This window comes from Festucalex cinctus, chromosome 1 (assembly GCF_051991245.1).
Source record: "Festucalex cinctus isolate MCC-2025b chromosome 1, RoL_Fcin_1.0, whole genome shotgun sequence".
NCBI lineage: Eukaryota > Metazoa > Chordata > Actinopteri > Syngnathiformes > Syngnathidae > Festucalex > Festucalex cinctus.
Window position 1 is genome coordinate 65,282,148 of NC_135411.1, and position 14,535 is coordinate 65,296,682.

Genomic DNA, 14,535 nt, shown 5'->3' on the forward strand with positions numbered 1-14,535 from the left:
ATCCGTTTTTCATGCACATATTATAAATACTTATGTCCGCAATTTAGTGTTTCATGGCCACAATTTAATCATTTTTGTCATGTCTCAGGCTCCATAAGAATCATCTGAAAGTCAGTAAATGTTTGTACTATTACTCCCCAAAACCATACCTGCAAGGTTGGGCAATTCGAATGCAGAGCCCAGAACTGCCGCAACCTGTGTCGGTCCTCGACAAACCTTATCTGACAGGCTCCAACCTTTATGAACAGAGCCCCAGTCTGCTCAGTGCCTCCTGGGGCAGTGGCCCCGAAGATGATCATCTGAGGAACACCTCGGCTTCTCAAGCCTGAAAAAGTGTGTGTAAGGGTCGCAGAGAGATGTGGGGAGCTGCAGGACTCCTGCAGCTCAAAAGTGAGCTCCTGGTTGTCTGCCCTCAGAGAGGAGCTGATCATATGCCTGCATTGGACCCCTGACAAAGACCCCTGAAGAACCAGGGTCACAGGAATGAGTGTTCCCTGTGGAAGAGGAAACATGATTAGAAACATTTTTTTGTGGTTTGTTTGCTTTCTTTGCATATCTGTCACACACATGTAGACCAGGGGTTCTCTTTTTTTTTTTTTTTTTTTCAGTCCAGAGACACCTTACGAGAGAAATTTCTCATAATCCTTTTTTTTTTTTTTCATTCGGTAGTCTTACCGATTCAACGTCTTATCATCATTGCTCTTTTTTTTTTTTTTTTTTTTTTTTTTATTTTGTGTGTGTATGTGTGTGTGCGTGTGCGTTTGCTTGCGTGCGTTTGCGTGCGTGCGTGAGCGTGAGTGTGCGGGCAAATACGTATAAATTTATACTCATTAATTCACCTAAAACTTATAAATATCCCATTACCCTTCGCCTTAACCAGGTACTTCAGAGTCTTGCCAGAGTCGTGAGGTTCAAATGGTCAGGAGACCAGAGAAAAGGTCAGAAAAAATAAAGAGAAAAGAAAGATAAATCAAAGTGAAATCCAGCACCGACCAAACACTTCCTGCCCTCCCCATGGTTACAAAATCAAAGTCTTACGCCAACCCCGGAAGCCTCTAAATTCCAACAAATTAGCGAGATCTCAAGAGACCAGAGGAAAAACTAAAGAGAGGAAGGAGGGAAGGATCGATGAGGCAGAGTGAGATCCATAGAAGCCAGTACATCCAATCCATCAAAGTGAAATCCAGCACCAACCAAACCCCTTACAAAACCAGAGTCTTATGCCAACCCCAGAAACCTCAAACTTCCAATAAATTGAGATCTCAAGTGACCAGAGGAAAAACTAAAGAGAGGAAGGAGGGAAGGATCGATGAGGCAGAGTGAGATCCATAGAAGCCAGTACATCCAATCCATCAAAGTGAAATCCAGCACCAACCAAACCCCTCCTGCGTGGTTACAAAACCAGAGACTTATGCCAACCCCAGAAACCTCAAACTTCCAATAAATTGAGATCTCAAGTGACCAGAGGAAAAACTAAAGAGAGGTAGGATAGATAAAGCAAAGTGAGATCCACAGACACCAGCACCCACTGATTCAAGGGGCTGTGGGAGGGAGAGGCAAATTCTGTTTGAGTTTCAGTAGATGCTGGTGCGATGGATCTGGCATGCATAAGGACCACCACCAAAGAAAGAAGCCGTCAACCGCGGTCCAGCAAAGCGAGCACAGTGAATTTCAAAAATACAAGCTTTTATTCTGAAAAAGATGTATATATTCCCTCTTAAAAAAAATAAAAAATAAAAAATAAAAAACTATATTCACAAAAACATCCACCTTTTGTTCTCAATTTCTTTTAAATTTGCCCAAGGCTAAGGCAGGTAGGAGTAGCACATTTTTAAATGAAATGACATGCAAATTATTTTTCGGACACCTATGTTAGGGGCTTGCGGATCCCCAGGTGACCCCTGGGTAGACAAAGTACATACTCATAGGGCAGAACTTTAAGGTACACCTAAACAGGTGAATAAGAAAAAAACTGTATGAGTAAATTCAGTCTTTACAAGGCTATTGATTCTCCATTTTGATTGTCATTGTTATCTGCGTTTTTGTTTTTTTAATTGCCATTGTCAACACTAGGTTTCTTGTTATGGTTGCAGTTTAATGTTGTAGAACTGGGCTGTGTCATAAAAATGTTTTGTTGCTGTTGTATTTGCGTAAGCCAAATGAAAAGCCTTAAAATGCAGTACATTATTTCTTACCTGTAAGACAGGGCAGTAGTTGGCCATATTTAGACTGTAAGAAAATCCATTGTTCTCTGCTTCTGAAGATTTGCACTTCTCCAAAAGGCCGGTGAAGTGGCAGTTTCCAATCTCCATACCAAGCTTTACAACAGGTCGGTGTGCAGCTGAGACACTGGTGACCATTGTTCCATTAGAAGGAAAGCCCAGTGCTTGTATTGCCTCTATAGAGTGCTGGACTGATGCGTTCAAACTAAAACTAGGCTGAAAGGCAAGCGACAATGTAACGCTGCCTTTCTGTTTATCCTGAACCAGGAGACCAATGCTGATATTTGTAGAGGAACCAGAATGACTGATGGAGATGTTCATTGATGTCTGTGAGGGTAGGTGTGTCTACAACAAAAACAAGAGTAGTAAAATTAGAAACAGGAAATTACAGTATCATTTAGTACAATAAAAGCAATATAATTTGCATTGAGAAGATGCCATTAAAGTCCCTGTAAAGTGAAAATGAAAACGCTTAAATGTGGTGTGGAAAAGCCCCGTGACAATGTGGTGCTCTAAAGCGTCCACACCAGGGCACGGCCCCTGTCACGTGCTTGCTGTCACATTAGAAAATACTAGATGTAGTCGTTTTTGTTGTGGGGTGCAATAATATTGTGCATTAATTTGATTAAACTGAAGATTTTGTAATCTATGCATTCTATTATCAACCTTGTTTTTATGTTGTGAGTCGAGGGCAAATATCTACAGAAAACATGTTGTCAAAATGTTGTTAATCGTTATGTTCATTGAGATATTGAATAAAATCTTTACATTTTTCACTCTATCTTTCCACATCAAATGCAAATGTTTTCAGCCTTACTGTTCCAGTAATTTTAGAGGAAGTCTACTACATAATTTCTACTCAAATAGAAAGTACTGAGCCATCTCCAGGATGAAAATGTCTCTGCTGCTTTCTTTCAGCTGGGAAACAAGATTTCTGACCCACATCTTATTTCCTGTCTAACCTTCAGAAAGACATATTGCTGATGAACAAAAACATTCCAGTGGCGCCTCCTGTCCTCTTCTCTCCTTTGTTGATTCAGCAGAAGCATGGAACACGCATCACTTTCCAGCTGAAACTTGGCTTGACCAGCTGTGTACAGCACATCCACAGTGATTGCCTTTGGCACTGCACGAGTCACATTTTGGTGAAGTGTCATTCTGAGCGAAAGGGATGGCTCAAAGGTCATGGTGATGTCTGATTGAGCAGAGCGGGTCTGGACAGAAATTTGAGCACTACCGCTGTGGAGCTGACCAGAACCTCGAATGTCCATTATGTTTGGTAAGATGGAGAAGAGGGCGGCCCATTGATGCTGGAAGGCCCAGCTCAGTTCAGCCTTGCTTTCCTTTAGTAGTGCAGAGAAGATGCAATGGATGGAGTCTTGTTGGTTTTGGAAGTGAAGAGTAATTTTCAGTCCATCTTTCACTGCTTGTCCATGTGCTGTTAAAGACGACTTCTGCAGTACATCCTCACTGAGTCTTCTAATCTGCTCCAACACTAACTGTCCCTTCCCTTTGCATCGCAAAGACACCAGCAGACTGGAGCTGACTGAATCCCACGATGTATTGACATCTGCCCAGATGTGACACCAGCTATCGAACCTCATGCGACCAGTCATCACAGCCTTGTGTAGAAGGTTTTAACCCCCATACGCAAGTTGTCCATGCCAACCATAAAGCTCACCGTTCACCGCTCTCAGTCGCAAATTCATGTCTGTTATTCACAGGCCAACCACCAACCCAATCCCCAAGGCCCACCTCTGAGGCCCGAGCTGGAGGAGCAGCCTGAGGCCAGATTTTGCTGGCCATAATAATTTAGCAGCATCACAGAAGAATGTGTGAGGTTAGCCTTGAACTCTCTCTGACCATTAGGACTCAAACAGCCTTTAGCTTCTGCACTGAGGCCCAGGTATGCAAATGCCAACGCATAACAGAGCCTGTTACGGGGTCTATGAGAGCGAGATGCTCGTACCTCCACTGGGTGACCTGCCACGTCTCCATAGCACTGCGCAGAGAGATGGGCTGCAGCCGTGACCCCTGTGCAGTTCATCTGTGAAAACAAACCCCCTGTTGTCAGACTTTGTTGTTGAAAGCAGACACTAGAAAAGAAAATAACATTGTAGGATAGCACATAGCAGATGTGAAACAACAAAACATGTCAAACTCAAGGCTCCGACATGATCATTTTATGTGGTTACAGTGAAAACTTGACGGCAATTCTCCTAAACATCTATTCAAAACAACCTATAAAATGATGAGTGCCAAATGCAAGATGATTATTTAAAATGATGGGGGATTACACTGGGGAACACAATTTTTGTTGAGTTAGGTCTGGCAGCTGTTTTTAACTAATTTTTGGGTGCAGAATCCAAAACTGATCTCGGTTTTTCATGGCAAGTTTTCTCAACAACAGATTCACGCTTTTAAAAAAAAAGAAAAGAAAAATACTATACTTGACAGATAAGTGTTTCTTCTATTTAAAAAAAAAATCCAATACTATAGAAACAGGCATGATTGCAATCATTATTTAACACTATTATGTTTTTACAAAGGCTATTATGCTAGCTTCCTGTTTGCACATATTGATAGTATTGATTAATTGTGACTGCACAAATAAGTTGTCACATAGTTGTAGATCATTAGTCCAATCGCATAATCAGCTCAGCTTACCAAAGGTAAGCTGTGGAGGAAAAAAAACTTGACATGCTAGGAAAAAATAAGACTGATTGCAATTGTGGAATCAGCAAGCCAATTTGAGTTTTAGCCTAACAATCTAACGCAGCAGATTTGTTTTTAATTATTCCCAATTAGGTTAGACACATGATGATCACCTTGTACTCAAGCTACACAACAGGCCTATTCGGAAAGTCAAATATACTAACATTTACACCTTGATGGAAAACGTCAGTTCAAGCAGAGTTGAAAATATGCTTCCTTTCAACCATAGAATAAGACTGCACCATTATTATTTTTTTCTTCTAACTGGCGTGATTGCGTGGACGGTGAGTATTGCTGACATACTGTAGTCTCTAGTGTACAACTACTATTTTCTGAAGATGGACTGTGAAAAGCGCTCCGTCGATCCATACCTGCTTGTCATATTTATTTCAATCAACTTGTTACTAACAGTGAGAAATCACTTGTGAGGCTAAACGTGTTGATATGTGCTTTGTTTGTTTCAGGGTACAAAACATGTCATGCTTTGAAAAGGCAATAGTGTGTACAGCCGATAAAACTGACCTGCAACATGGCAGGTATGATCCCCTGCAACAGCTTTATCTGTTGCCAGAGAGATGCTATGAATACAGCTGTGCTGTTTTTTATTCCAACTACTAAAAGGGCATCAATCATTTTATTCTCTTCTGTGTGAAATACCACATCTGCGTCCAACCCAGTGGTATCTATCTGTTAAAAGGAAAAAACAAACAAACAATGAAACTGGCACCATCAAATGAAAATCCATGTTCGATACTGAAATTAATAGAAAACAAGAAAAATGGTAGTTTTGAACACCTGGCAATGTGCTGTGGCTTGCATGGAACTTGGTATGCCGCTTCTTTGGAGTGCTTTGACTCTGTGCTGCAATGCTGAGAGGATTTCCCATCGTGGGACAAGCTGGTTTGTCCTGCCACCATTCAACTCAGCTTTTAAATGCTCAGGTCCAGCCTGCATTTCTGCAAAGGCTGACAATCTACTTTCCTCCTGGTTCCAACTCACCTGGACACTACTGCTCGCAGGTAGACCTAATAGAGTCACACAGCAAGAACGGCTGTTTACACGTCCTATTGTTCAACCAAATGGAAAGTTAATTCAGAAATACAGTGGTACCTTGAGATACAAGTGACCCTACGTGCAAGTTTTTCGAGATATGAGCCATCATTTGGCCGATTGTTTGCTTTGACTTCTGAGCAACAATTTGATATATGCATTCCGTATAATAGGAGTTAGCTAAACTCACCTCACTTCACAACAAGCAGGAGTTTGGCAGATAGTAAACAAGTAATCAAAACAGGGGCTCATGTTGTTTATTGCCTTTTCCAAGTTGATGTTTAGAGTCAACAACCACACTGTTAAAACGACCACAAAAGTTTGCCTTGGGAGAGTTTGTTTAGCTTAATGCTAACAAACAATGTGAAACGGATACAGACCAATAATATAACTACTCATAGGCATATATTATTTATCCTCTGCAAAGATCCACTTTTATTAGACTACTGCAGCTTACTGACGAATTGCGACTATCTCGATGTATATCTGTGTAGCCTATCTGTATTATAATTAGTGCTGTCAAACGATTAAAATTTGTAATCTGATTAATCACACTTTTTAATTTTGATTAATCACGATTAATCAGCTAAATTACTTGCATATTCACGTAATATAAAATAAATACAAAATACCGGAATATTTTGACATTAACACATTTTATTATTTCAGTCATTTGCAAACATTGATTAAATGCATGTACGCAATTGCATGCACGTGCATATTGCTCAAAACATAGCAGCATCATATCAGTTGGGTGCAATTCAGCAATTATATTGCAAAGATATTGCAGTGCTGAATGCTGACGTAAATTTAGTAAGAGCATCATATCAACTGGGTGCAATTGAGCAATTATTAATTAATTAAATGCAAATGACTTTTGTTTTATCTAAAGTCCCATCTGGGTGTTTTTTTAAAGCGAAATTTACCACCGAGCACACCAACTGGAGTCACCCTGCTCATTTTGGAACAACAGGCGTAGGAAATGCCGTGCATTTACCTCATCACTGACCTGCGCAGCCTTCAATGTAACCATCCGCGGTTACGTTCAAGGCTCAAGTGCGGTCAAAAAAAAGTGCGATTAATCAGCGTTAATACGTGATTAATGCGACAATTTTCTGTGATTAATTAATCTATTAACGCTTTAACTTTGACAGCCCTAATTATAATCCATCCAGGTTACCAAGGTGTGCACACCAGAAGCAGTGCAATGACCTTTGAACTGAGGCAAAACAAATATGTCAAAAGCCATGAAGGACTGGAAACCAAATTTGGCCCAGGAAAATATTTGACACCAGGGAGGGGCAGGTAGACGACGGACGGCGGCCGACATCCAACAATTACTATGAGGGAGTGCACACGGCAATCGTGGTGAGTACAGACGGTCCTTCTCATTCTATGCATTTTTGCCAGGCTTTGCGTCATAAAGCATTCGCCGAATATGCAGAAACACTTGGCAAAAGCTGAACGTTGTCAATAACGGGACACAGAAGTGTCCAGCTCTCGGCTTAAAATACAAGTGTTTTAAGTGTGGTCAAAGAACAAATTAAGCTCATATCACAAGACACTTCTGAATGGGTAAATATGGGTAATCAAGTGATAGTTACTGATTACCTGTGGCATTGAGTAGTTGGGATGAGTGAGACAGTTGAATGTGGACTTCACCAGCCCCTTTTTTCTCCAAGTGCCTCCTCACATTCACACAGAAATTTTCAGCCCCCGACAGAACACACATCCAACTACGGGTGGGAGGCAATTTCTTTTCGGACATGCCAATAACTTCTTCCTTTTCCTCCTGATGCTTCAGCTGCATGCTGTAATAAGTCTCCTCCACTCTAACTCGTACTTGCCCTAGAATGATTTTAAGAATTTGAAATAATATGATCAAGAATTTTCAACAACCAAAAAAAAATAAAAAATCAAGATTAATTTCACCTTCAGTAATGGTGTCAGACAGGCCCACTATGCCATCTAATCCCAGGATACAGGGCAGAATAGCGAGGTTAGTCATTGAATGCCTCAGCTTTCCTGACACTGCAACCTGAAGACCACTGTTGTTCCTTCGAGACCCATTCACCTGAGCCAACAGAGTGCTGCGTCCCTCTGCATATGAACCATGTAGAGACACACTAGAAGGCCAGAAGTGAAGATGAAAACTATCCAGCTATCCAGACTTTCTGATCAAGTGGGGGAAACAAGTGAGAACTGGATGGCAATACATACCTGTGTCGCGACATGTTGGTGGCCATTTTTACATGCACGTCAGTGAATCCATGCAGCAAACTCTGCGATAAATTGAACCTCAGTAGCACAGATTTGTCATCCTGCAGAAGTGAGTGCAAGATCTGGGCATCCAATATCATCTTGTCCTTCTCATCAGCCATCACACGAATGGAGCTGCTTCCTCCACCAGGAGGTGTGAACATGACAAAAGTGGCTTTTGCCTAAACGTGAAAATCACAGCATCAGCAGGTTATGCACTCACTGGTCATAACAATAGATAAACATACCAAGGCTTACAAACGCATGTGAGAAATGTGTTATGATCCAATTAATGTGCGGTGGAATTGTATTTTTTTTTCCATAATTCCAAAAGGTAAACACAGCACTACTCAACACCAAAAAAAAAAAAAAAAAAAAAAAAAAAAAAACACCAGTTAGAGTGAAGCATGGTTGGCTGTTAGCATCATGCTTTCAGGCTGTTTTTCTTGAGCTGGAACTAGGGACTTGATTAAGGTGGAGGGAATTATTGTAGATGGTGTTAGCAGAAAAACCTTCAGGTTTCTGCCAAACAGCAAAAACAGGCAAGAAAAGCCTACTAGAAAATCTCAACTTGATTCAGGGTTCCCGGTAATCAAAGGCACTTTAAATGGTCGCAGGGTGTACAGTGATTCCCATTTAAAATGAGTTTGAACATCAATCCATCCATTTTCCGAACCGCTTATCCTCACGAGGGTCGCGGGCATGCTGGAGCCTATCCCAGCTGATTAACTAATTCTGAGCACAACCATATCCCAGTTATAAGCAAGCGGGTATGCACACTTTTGCAACCACATTATCGCAGTTGTTTTTTCAGTCAAGTTAATCTTACTCAGGTGACACTGACTGTGGAAAACTTTTTCAAACGATTGAATTTTTTTTTTTTTATCGCAAAAAGCTGGCATTTGAAACGGGCTGTGTAGACTTTTTATAGATGTCTGTCGACAGTGCATCAGGAATGTATTCAGAGTGCTTGACTTTCTCCACATTTCATGTTACAAGTTACAACTTTATTCTAAAATTAATTTACTCTGATTTCTTAGTTTTCTAATCATGATAAATTTGCACCAAAAAAAAAAGATTTTTATAAACAAATTTATTCTGTTTTAGAAGTAGAACATAACATAAAATGGATTTGATTATCGCTGTTGCAGATATCAATATTTTTTGCAAAGGAAATTTTCCACATGGTTGTTCCACTTGGATTAGATTGTTTCCTGAATGCCACATTTCACATTATATGTTCGGTCAAAAAATATATAATAAAATAGCATAAATCAACCCACCTCTAGAGATTTGGGAATTTTAGATTTGAAAGGATGCCTGAGAGATGAATAAAGAAGAATTCTGTCTGAAGTTCCATTGAGTTGCATTGAAAGCTAAAAGGAAAATGGAGTTTCAAAAAAGCAAGTATTTGAAACATGACAATTTTACGTCAATGACAATTTACTCACTTGACACTCCTGTCGCTCAATTTTCAGTCTCCCTCGAACTAGATAATCAAATTCTGTGTTGTTTTTTGGGCTCCAATATACATCTCCCTCCACCAAAGCAAAGGAGGGGATTTGCAGCTGGAACAGCAAAAATGTTGAACATGTCAGAGGGTTCATCCAGTAGAAAGGCACACAAAAACCATGCAGAAAATATCTGATATGCTGCAAACTGTCACATAGTGTCAGAGGTTAATTGACCTGGAGCTGATGGGTGATGTTGGCTTGAACTTTTATCACTTGCTGACTTGTGTGCAATGAATTGAATAGAATGTGCCCAAAGAAACTCAGCTTTTCTTGGTTGCCGACCCGCAACCTTCCTTGAATGTCTTTCTGGGTCTAGAAGAAGAACAAAAATGCTAATACATGTTTGCGTCTGTTTACATATACTTACAAAATTGAATTTGAAATTGAATTGTGTTGTTTTTACCATAACCTTTAATGTATTATTTCAAGGTGACATGTCCATCCATCCATCCATCCATTTTGTGAACCGCTTGCTCCTCACAAGGAGTCGCGGGAGTGCTGGAGCCTATCCCAGCTGGCAGTAGGCAGGGTACAGAGACGAACAACAATCCACACACACAAGCACACCTAGGGACAATTCGGAGCGCCCAATTAACCTGCCTTGCATGTCTTTGGAATGTGGGAGGAGACCGGAGTACCCGGAGAAGACCCACGCAGGCACGGGGAGAACATACAAACTCCACCCAGGAAGGCCGGAGCCTGGACTCGAACCCGAGTCCTCAGAACTGGGAGGCGGACGTGCTAACCACTCATTCACCGTGCCGCCCAGGTGACATGTCATCTAATTTAAAATGTAAAATAAAATTTAATAATGATGTAATAATTAGAATGTAAATATTTAAAAGTATTTTTTCACATATGCATAATATAGTAGATACAATTAGTGAAATGCTGATTAGCAGAGGCAAAGAAGCAATAAACTGCAGTTAAATATGCCATGTGAGAATGTTGCGTCATGATGTATTAATAATAATGATAATCTGTACACTAACGCTGATGTGAATTTTAGAGAATTTGAACTTTAACACACAGGGTTAAAAATCTGAAGTACACATGGGTGAAAAAGGGAATAGCAATTGTTATTTGCAGTAATATTGAGCATTGCTTTACATTTGAATTTATGTAAGTGTTTCACTTTTAAAACTTAGGAGTAATAAATAGTTTTATTAAAATTACCGGTATATAACATTTTGTGGTGCCACGGTGTGTTCAGCCTATTATTGCCTTATGGGTGACACAGCTGTGCTTATATACAGTATTATAGATTAGGCAGCAATTGGAATTGAGAATAATGTAAAAATTGTAAGGAAAATGAAGGACATTTATTGAATATCATTTGGGCATGGCTCAACCACAGTCGGGTTTTGCATGGCTCTCCGCCATGTTTTCGATCCAGTCGACATGGATCGAGAGAAGGCTCGAGAACTCAGTAATCTTCGACAAGGCAGAGAATCGGTCAACGATTATGCCATCCGATTCCGAACTTTAGCAGCCAAGAGTGGCTGGAACGACACAGCACTCTACGATCATTTTTTAATTTTTGATTTCGCTGGCCATCCGCACGGATCATCGGAGGCGAGATCTCGTGCAGACCAGCGGACTCCTCTGGATTCCTCCGGCACCCATCGGCAAGAGAGTCTCCACAACGTGCGCTTCCCCAGTCGTCCACCGCGGGGAGAGCCGGCGAGAGTGACGAGGAACCCATGCAGCTTGACCGCGCCCGACTGACCCAGCACGAACGCCAGCGACGTCGCCAGGAGGGGCGGTGCTACTACTGTGGAGAACAAGGCCATTTGGTGGGAGCCTGCCCCACCAAGAGAGGCTCCTCGGTGAGTTCCGACTCTCCCACGCAATTCAAGAACCGAAAACTCACTCACGTCAGGATTTCATGCCATGCGATCACCACAGACTTGCCAGCCCTCATTGACTCCGGGGCAGATGAGAGCCTCATGGATTGGGGACTAGTGGAAAAGTTGCAGGCGGGCACGGAGCCACTTACCACCAATATGAGGGCCAGGGCACTCAATGGGAAGGACTTGTTCATTATCACTCACATCACAGAGCCTCTCGAGGTCCATATTGGACAGCACCGACAACACATTAGCTTCCATGTTTTTCGATCCCCGTCACACACTCTGGTCTTGGGACATCCCTGGTTGCGCTTGCACAACCCCCGCATTGACTGGCGATCTGGGCAAATCCTGGAATGGGGAAAGGAATGTGAGCACCATGGGCTGGAGCAGCCAGCGGCAGATGCACCCTCAGCTGCCGTCCGCCAGGTGACCCTCGCGACCGACCGTGACTACCCGGGCCTGAACACCGTTCCCACATGTTATCATCATCTCCGAGAGGTGTTCAGTAAATCCAAGGCCTTGTCACTCCCTCCACATCGACCCTACGACTGTTCAATTGAGCTGATCCCGGGATCTACCATCCCCAAGGGTAGATTGTACTCTGTTTCGGGGCCCGAACGCAAAGCCCTCAACGAATACATTGACACGTCTTTGAAAGCCGGACTTATCCGGCCATCCTCATCGCCAGCTGGAGCTGTTTTTTTCTTCATGCGCAAGAAGGATGGCTCCTTGCGGCCTTGTATTGACTACAGCCCCCTGAATGAAATAACTTTCAAGAATCGATATCCTCTGCCCTTGATGTCATCTGTATTCGACCAGTTGCAACAGGCCAAGATCTTTACCAAGTTGGACCTTCGGAATGCATATCACCTTGTCAGGATTCGGGAAGGAGACGAGTGGAAGACTGGCTTCAATACTCCCCGCGGCCACTATGAGTATCTGGTCATGCCATTTGGACTCACCAACGCGCCGGCTGTATTCCAAGCCATGATCAATGACGTGCTCAAGGATTTCATAGACCATTTCGTTTACGTATATCTGGACGACATCCTGATCTACTCACCGGACCAGAATACTCATCAACAACATGTGACCAAAGTCCTGCAACGTCTTCTCAAGCATCGACTATACGTGAAAGCAGAGAAAAGCCTTTTCCATGTGAACACTATTGCCTTCCTGGGCTTTGTCATATCTCCTGGGAAGGTCGAGATGGAGTCGGAAAAGGTCAGCGCGGTGCGAGATTGGCCCACGCCGGAGTCAAGAAAAAAGGTTCAACAGTTCCTGGGCTTCGCCAATTTCTACCGCCGCTTCATTCGTAACTTTAGCACCATCGCTGCTCCACTACATGCCTTGACCTCCCCTCAGCTACGTTTCAGCTGGACCCCTGAAGCCAACGCCGCCTTCACAGAGCTCAAGAAGCGTTTCACAGAGGCGCCGATACTCAGAGTCCCCGATCCTAGGCGCCAATTCGTGGTCGAGGTGGATGCCTCCAATCTCGGAGTCGGAGCCGTCTTGTCCTAACGCTGCCAGGAGGATGGCAAGGTTAACCCATGCGCATTTCTGTCCCGGAAACTATCCAAAGCCGAACGCAACTACAGCGTTGGCGACCGAGAACTTCTGGCGGTCAAGGTCGCCCTCGAAGAGTGGAGGCACTGGCTGGAGGGCGCAGAACACCCCTTCATCATATGGACCGACCACCGCAACTTGGAGTACCTCCGTCAAGCCAAGAGACTGAAACCCCGACAGGCCAGATGGTCATTGTTTTTTTAACAGATTTTCTTTCTCATTGACTTACAGACCAGGAAGCAAGAATATCAAAGCTGACGCACTATCACGAATTCATGATCCTGATACCACTGTGACCGAACCTGAACCCATCCTTCCCAAAGACTGCGTAATAGGCGCGATGTCCTGGCAAATCGAGGAGGAGGTCAAGGAGGCCCTCAAAGACACGAGCCCTCCCAAGGAGTGTCCACCACGACGGCTCTATGTACCAGAAACCCTGCGAGCTCAGGTGATCCATTGGGCACACACCTCTCGTTTGTCTTGCCACCCAGGAACCCGCAGGACCCTGTTTGCCGTCGCCCGGAGGTTCTGGTGGCCTTCCATGGAGGCCTCGGTGCAGGAGTACGTCAAGGCCTGCCCAGTATGTGCCAGAAACAAAACATCGACACAACCACGGATGGGCCTTCTTCAACCGCTCCCTGTACCTTCAAGACCCTGGGCCGAAATATCATTAGACTTTGTCACTGGACTTCCCGTTTCACACGGTAAAACCACCATTCTCACTGTTGTCAACCGCTTTTCAAAAATGGTCCGTTTCATCCCACTCTCCAAGCTACCCTCAGCCAAACGTACTGCAGAAGTCATGATTGACCTGGTGTTCTGGGTCCATGGATTCCCTCGACACATTGTGTCAGACCGCGGACCTCAATTCGTGTCAAGATTCTGGAGAGAGTTTTGCAAAGCTCTAGGGGCCAAGGCAAACCTGACCTCCGGGTACCACCCGGAGGCCAACGGACAAGCGGAACGCCTCAACCAGCAGTTAGAGACAGGACTCCGGTGCCTGGTTTCCCAAAACCCATCATCATGGAGCAAAAATCTGGTATGGGTCGAACTCGCGCACAATTCTCTCCCCACATCTGCTACAGGTATCACGCCCTTCAAGTGTGTTCACGGCTACGATCCTCCCTACTTCACGGACCTGGAAGAGGAAGCTTCAGTGCCCTCGGTCCACGCAATGGTCCGCAGGTGTCGCCGAATCTGGTCAGCAGCTCGACTGGCACTACAGCGTCAAGGGGACAGAATGAAAAGAGCTGCTGACCGGAAGAGGAGGCCCGCGCCACAGTACCAGCCGGGTCAAAGAGTCTGGCTGTCCACAAAGAACCTACACCTCAAGGTACCATGTCCAAAGTTGGCCCC

The 14,535-nt window shown here is 43.6% G+C and overlaps 1 protein-coding gene across 7 annotated transcripts in view; it reads right to left on the minus strand.

Annotated features, from left to right (window-relative positions):
* The window catches only part of LOC144005296 (uncharacterized), a 60,951-nt gene that overhangs the window by 24,003 nt on the left and 22,413 nt on the right, over positions 1–14,535 (minus strand). For all 7 annotated transcript variants that reach the window (XR_013279536.1, XR_013279537.1, XM_077503411.1 and 4 more), the window contains 11 exons: positions 9,935–10,072; positions 9,698–9,814; positions 9,530–9,622; positions 8,208–8,428; positions 7,920–8,113; positions 7,599–7,835; positions 5,733–5,962; positions 5,460–5,624; positions 4,192–4,269; positions 2,196–2,567; positions 150–494 (listed from right to left, as the gene is read on the minus strand). Coding sequence is in view for 5 of the 7 variants with exons in the window: in XM_077503411.1 (XP_077359537.1) it covers positions 150–494; positions 2,196–2,567; positions 4,192–4,269; positions 5,460–5,624; positions 5,733–5,962; positions 7,599–7,835; positions 7,920–8,113; positions 8,208–8,428; positions 9,530–9,622; positions 9,698–9,814; positions 9,935–10,072 (2,190 nt within the window). In the remaining 2 variants the exon portion in view is untranslated. The remainder of the gene's footprint in view (positions 1–149; positions 495–2,195; positions 2,568–4,191; positions 4,270–5,459; positions 5,625–5,732; positions 5,963–7,598; positions 7,836–7,919; positions 8,114–8,207; positions 8,429–9,529; positions 9,623–9,697; positions 9,815–9,934; positions 10,073–14,535) is intronic.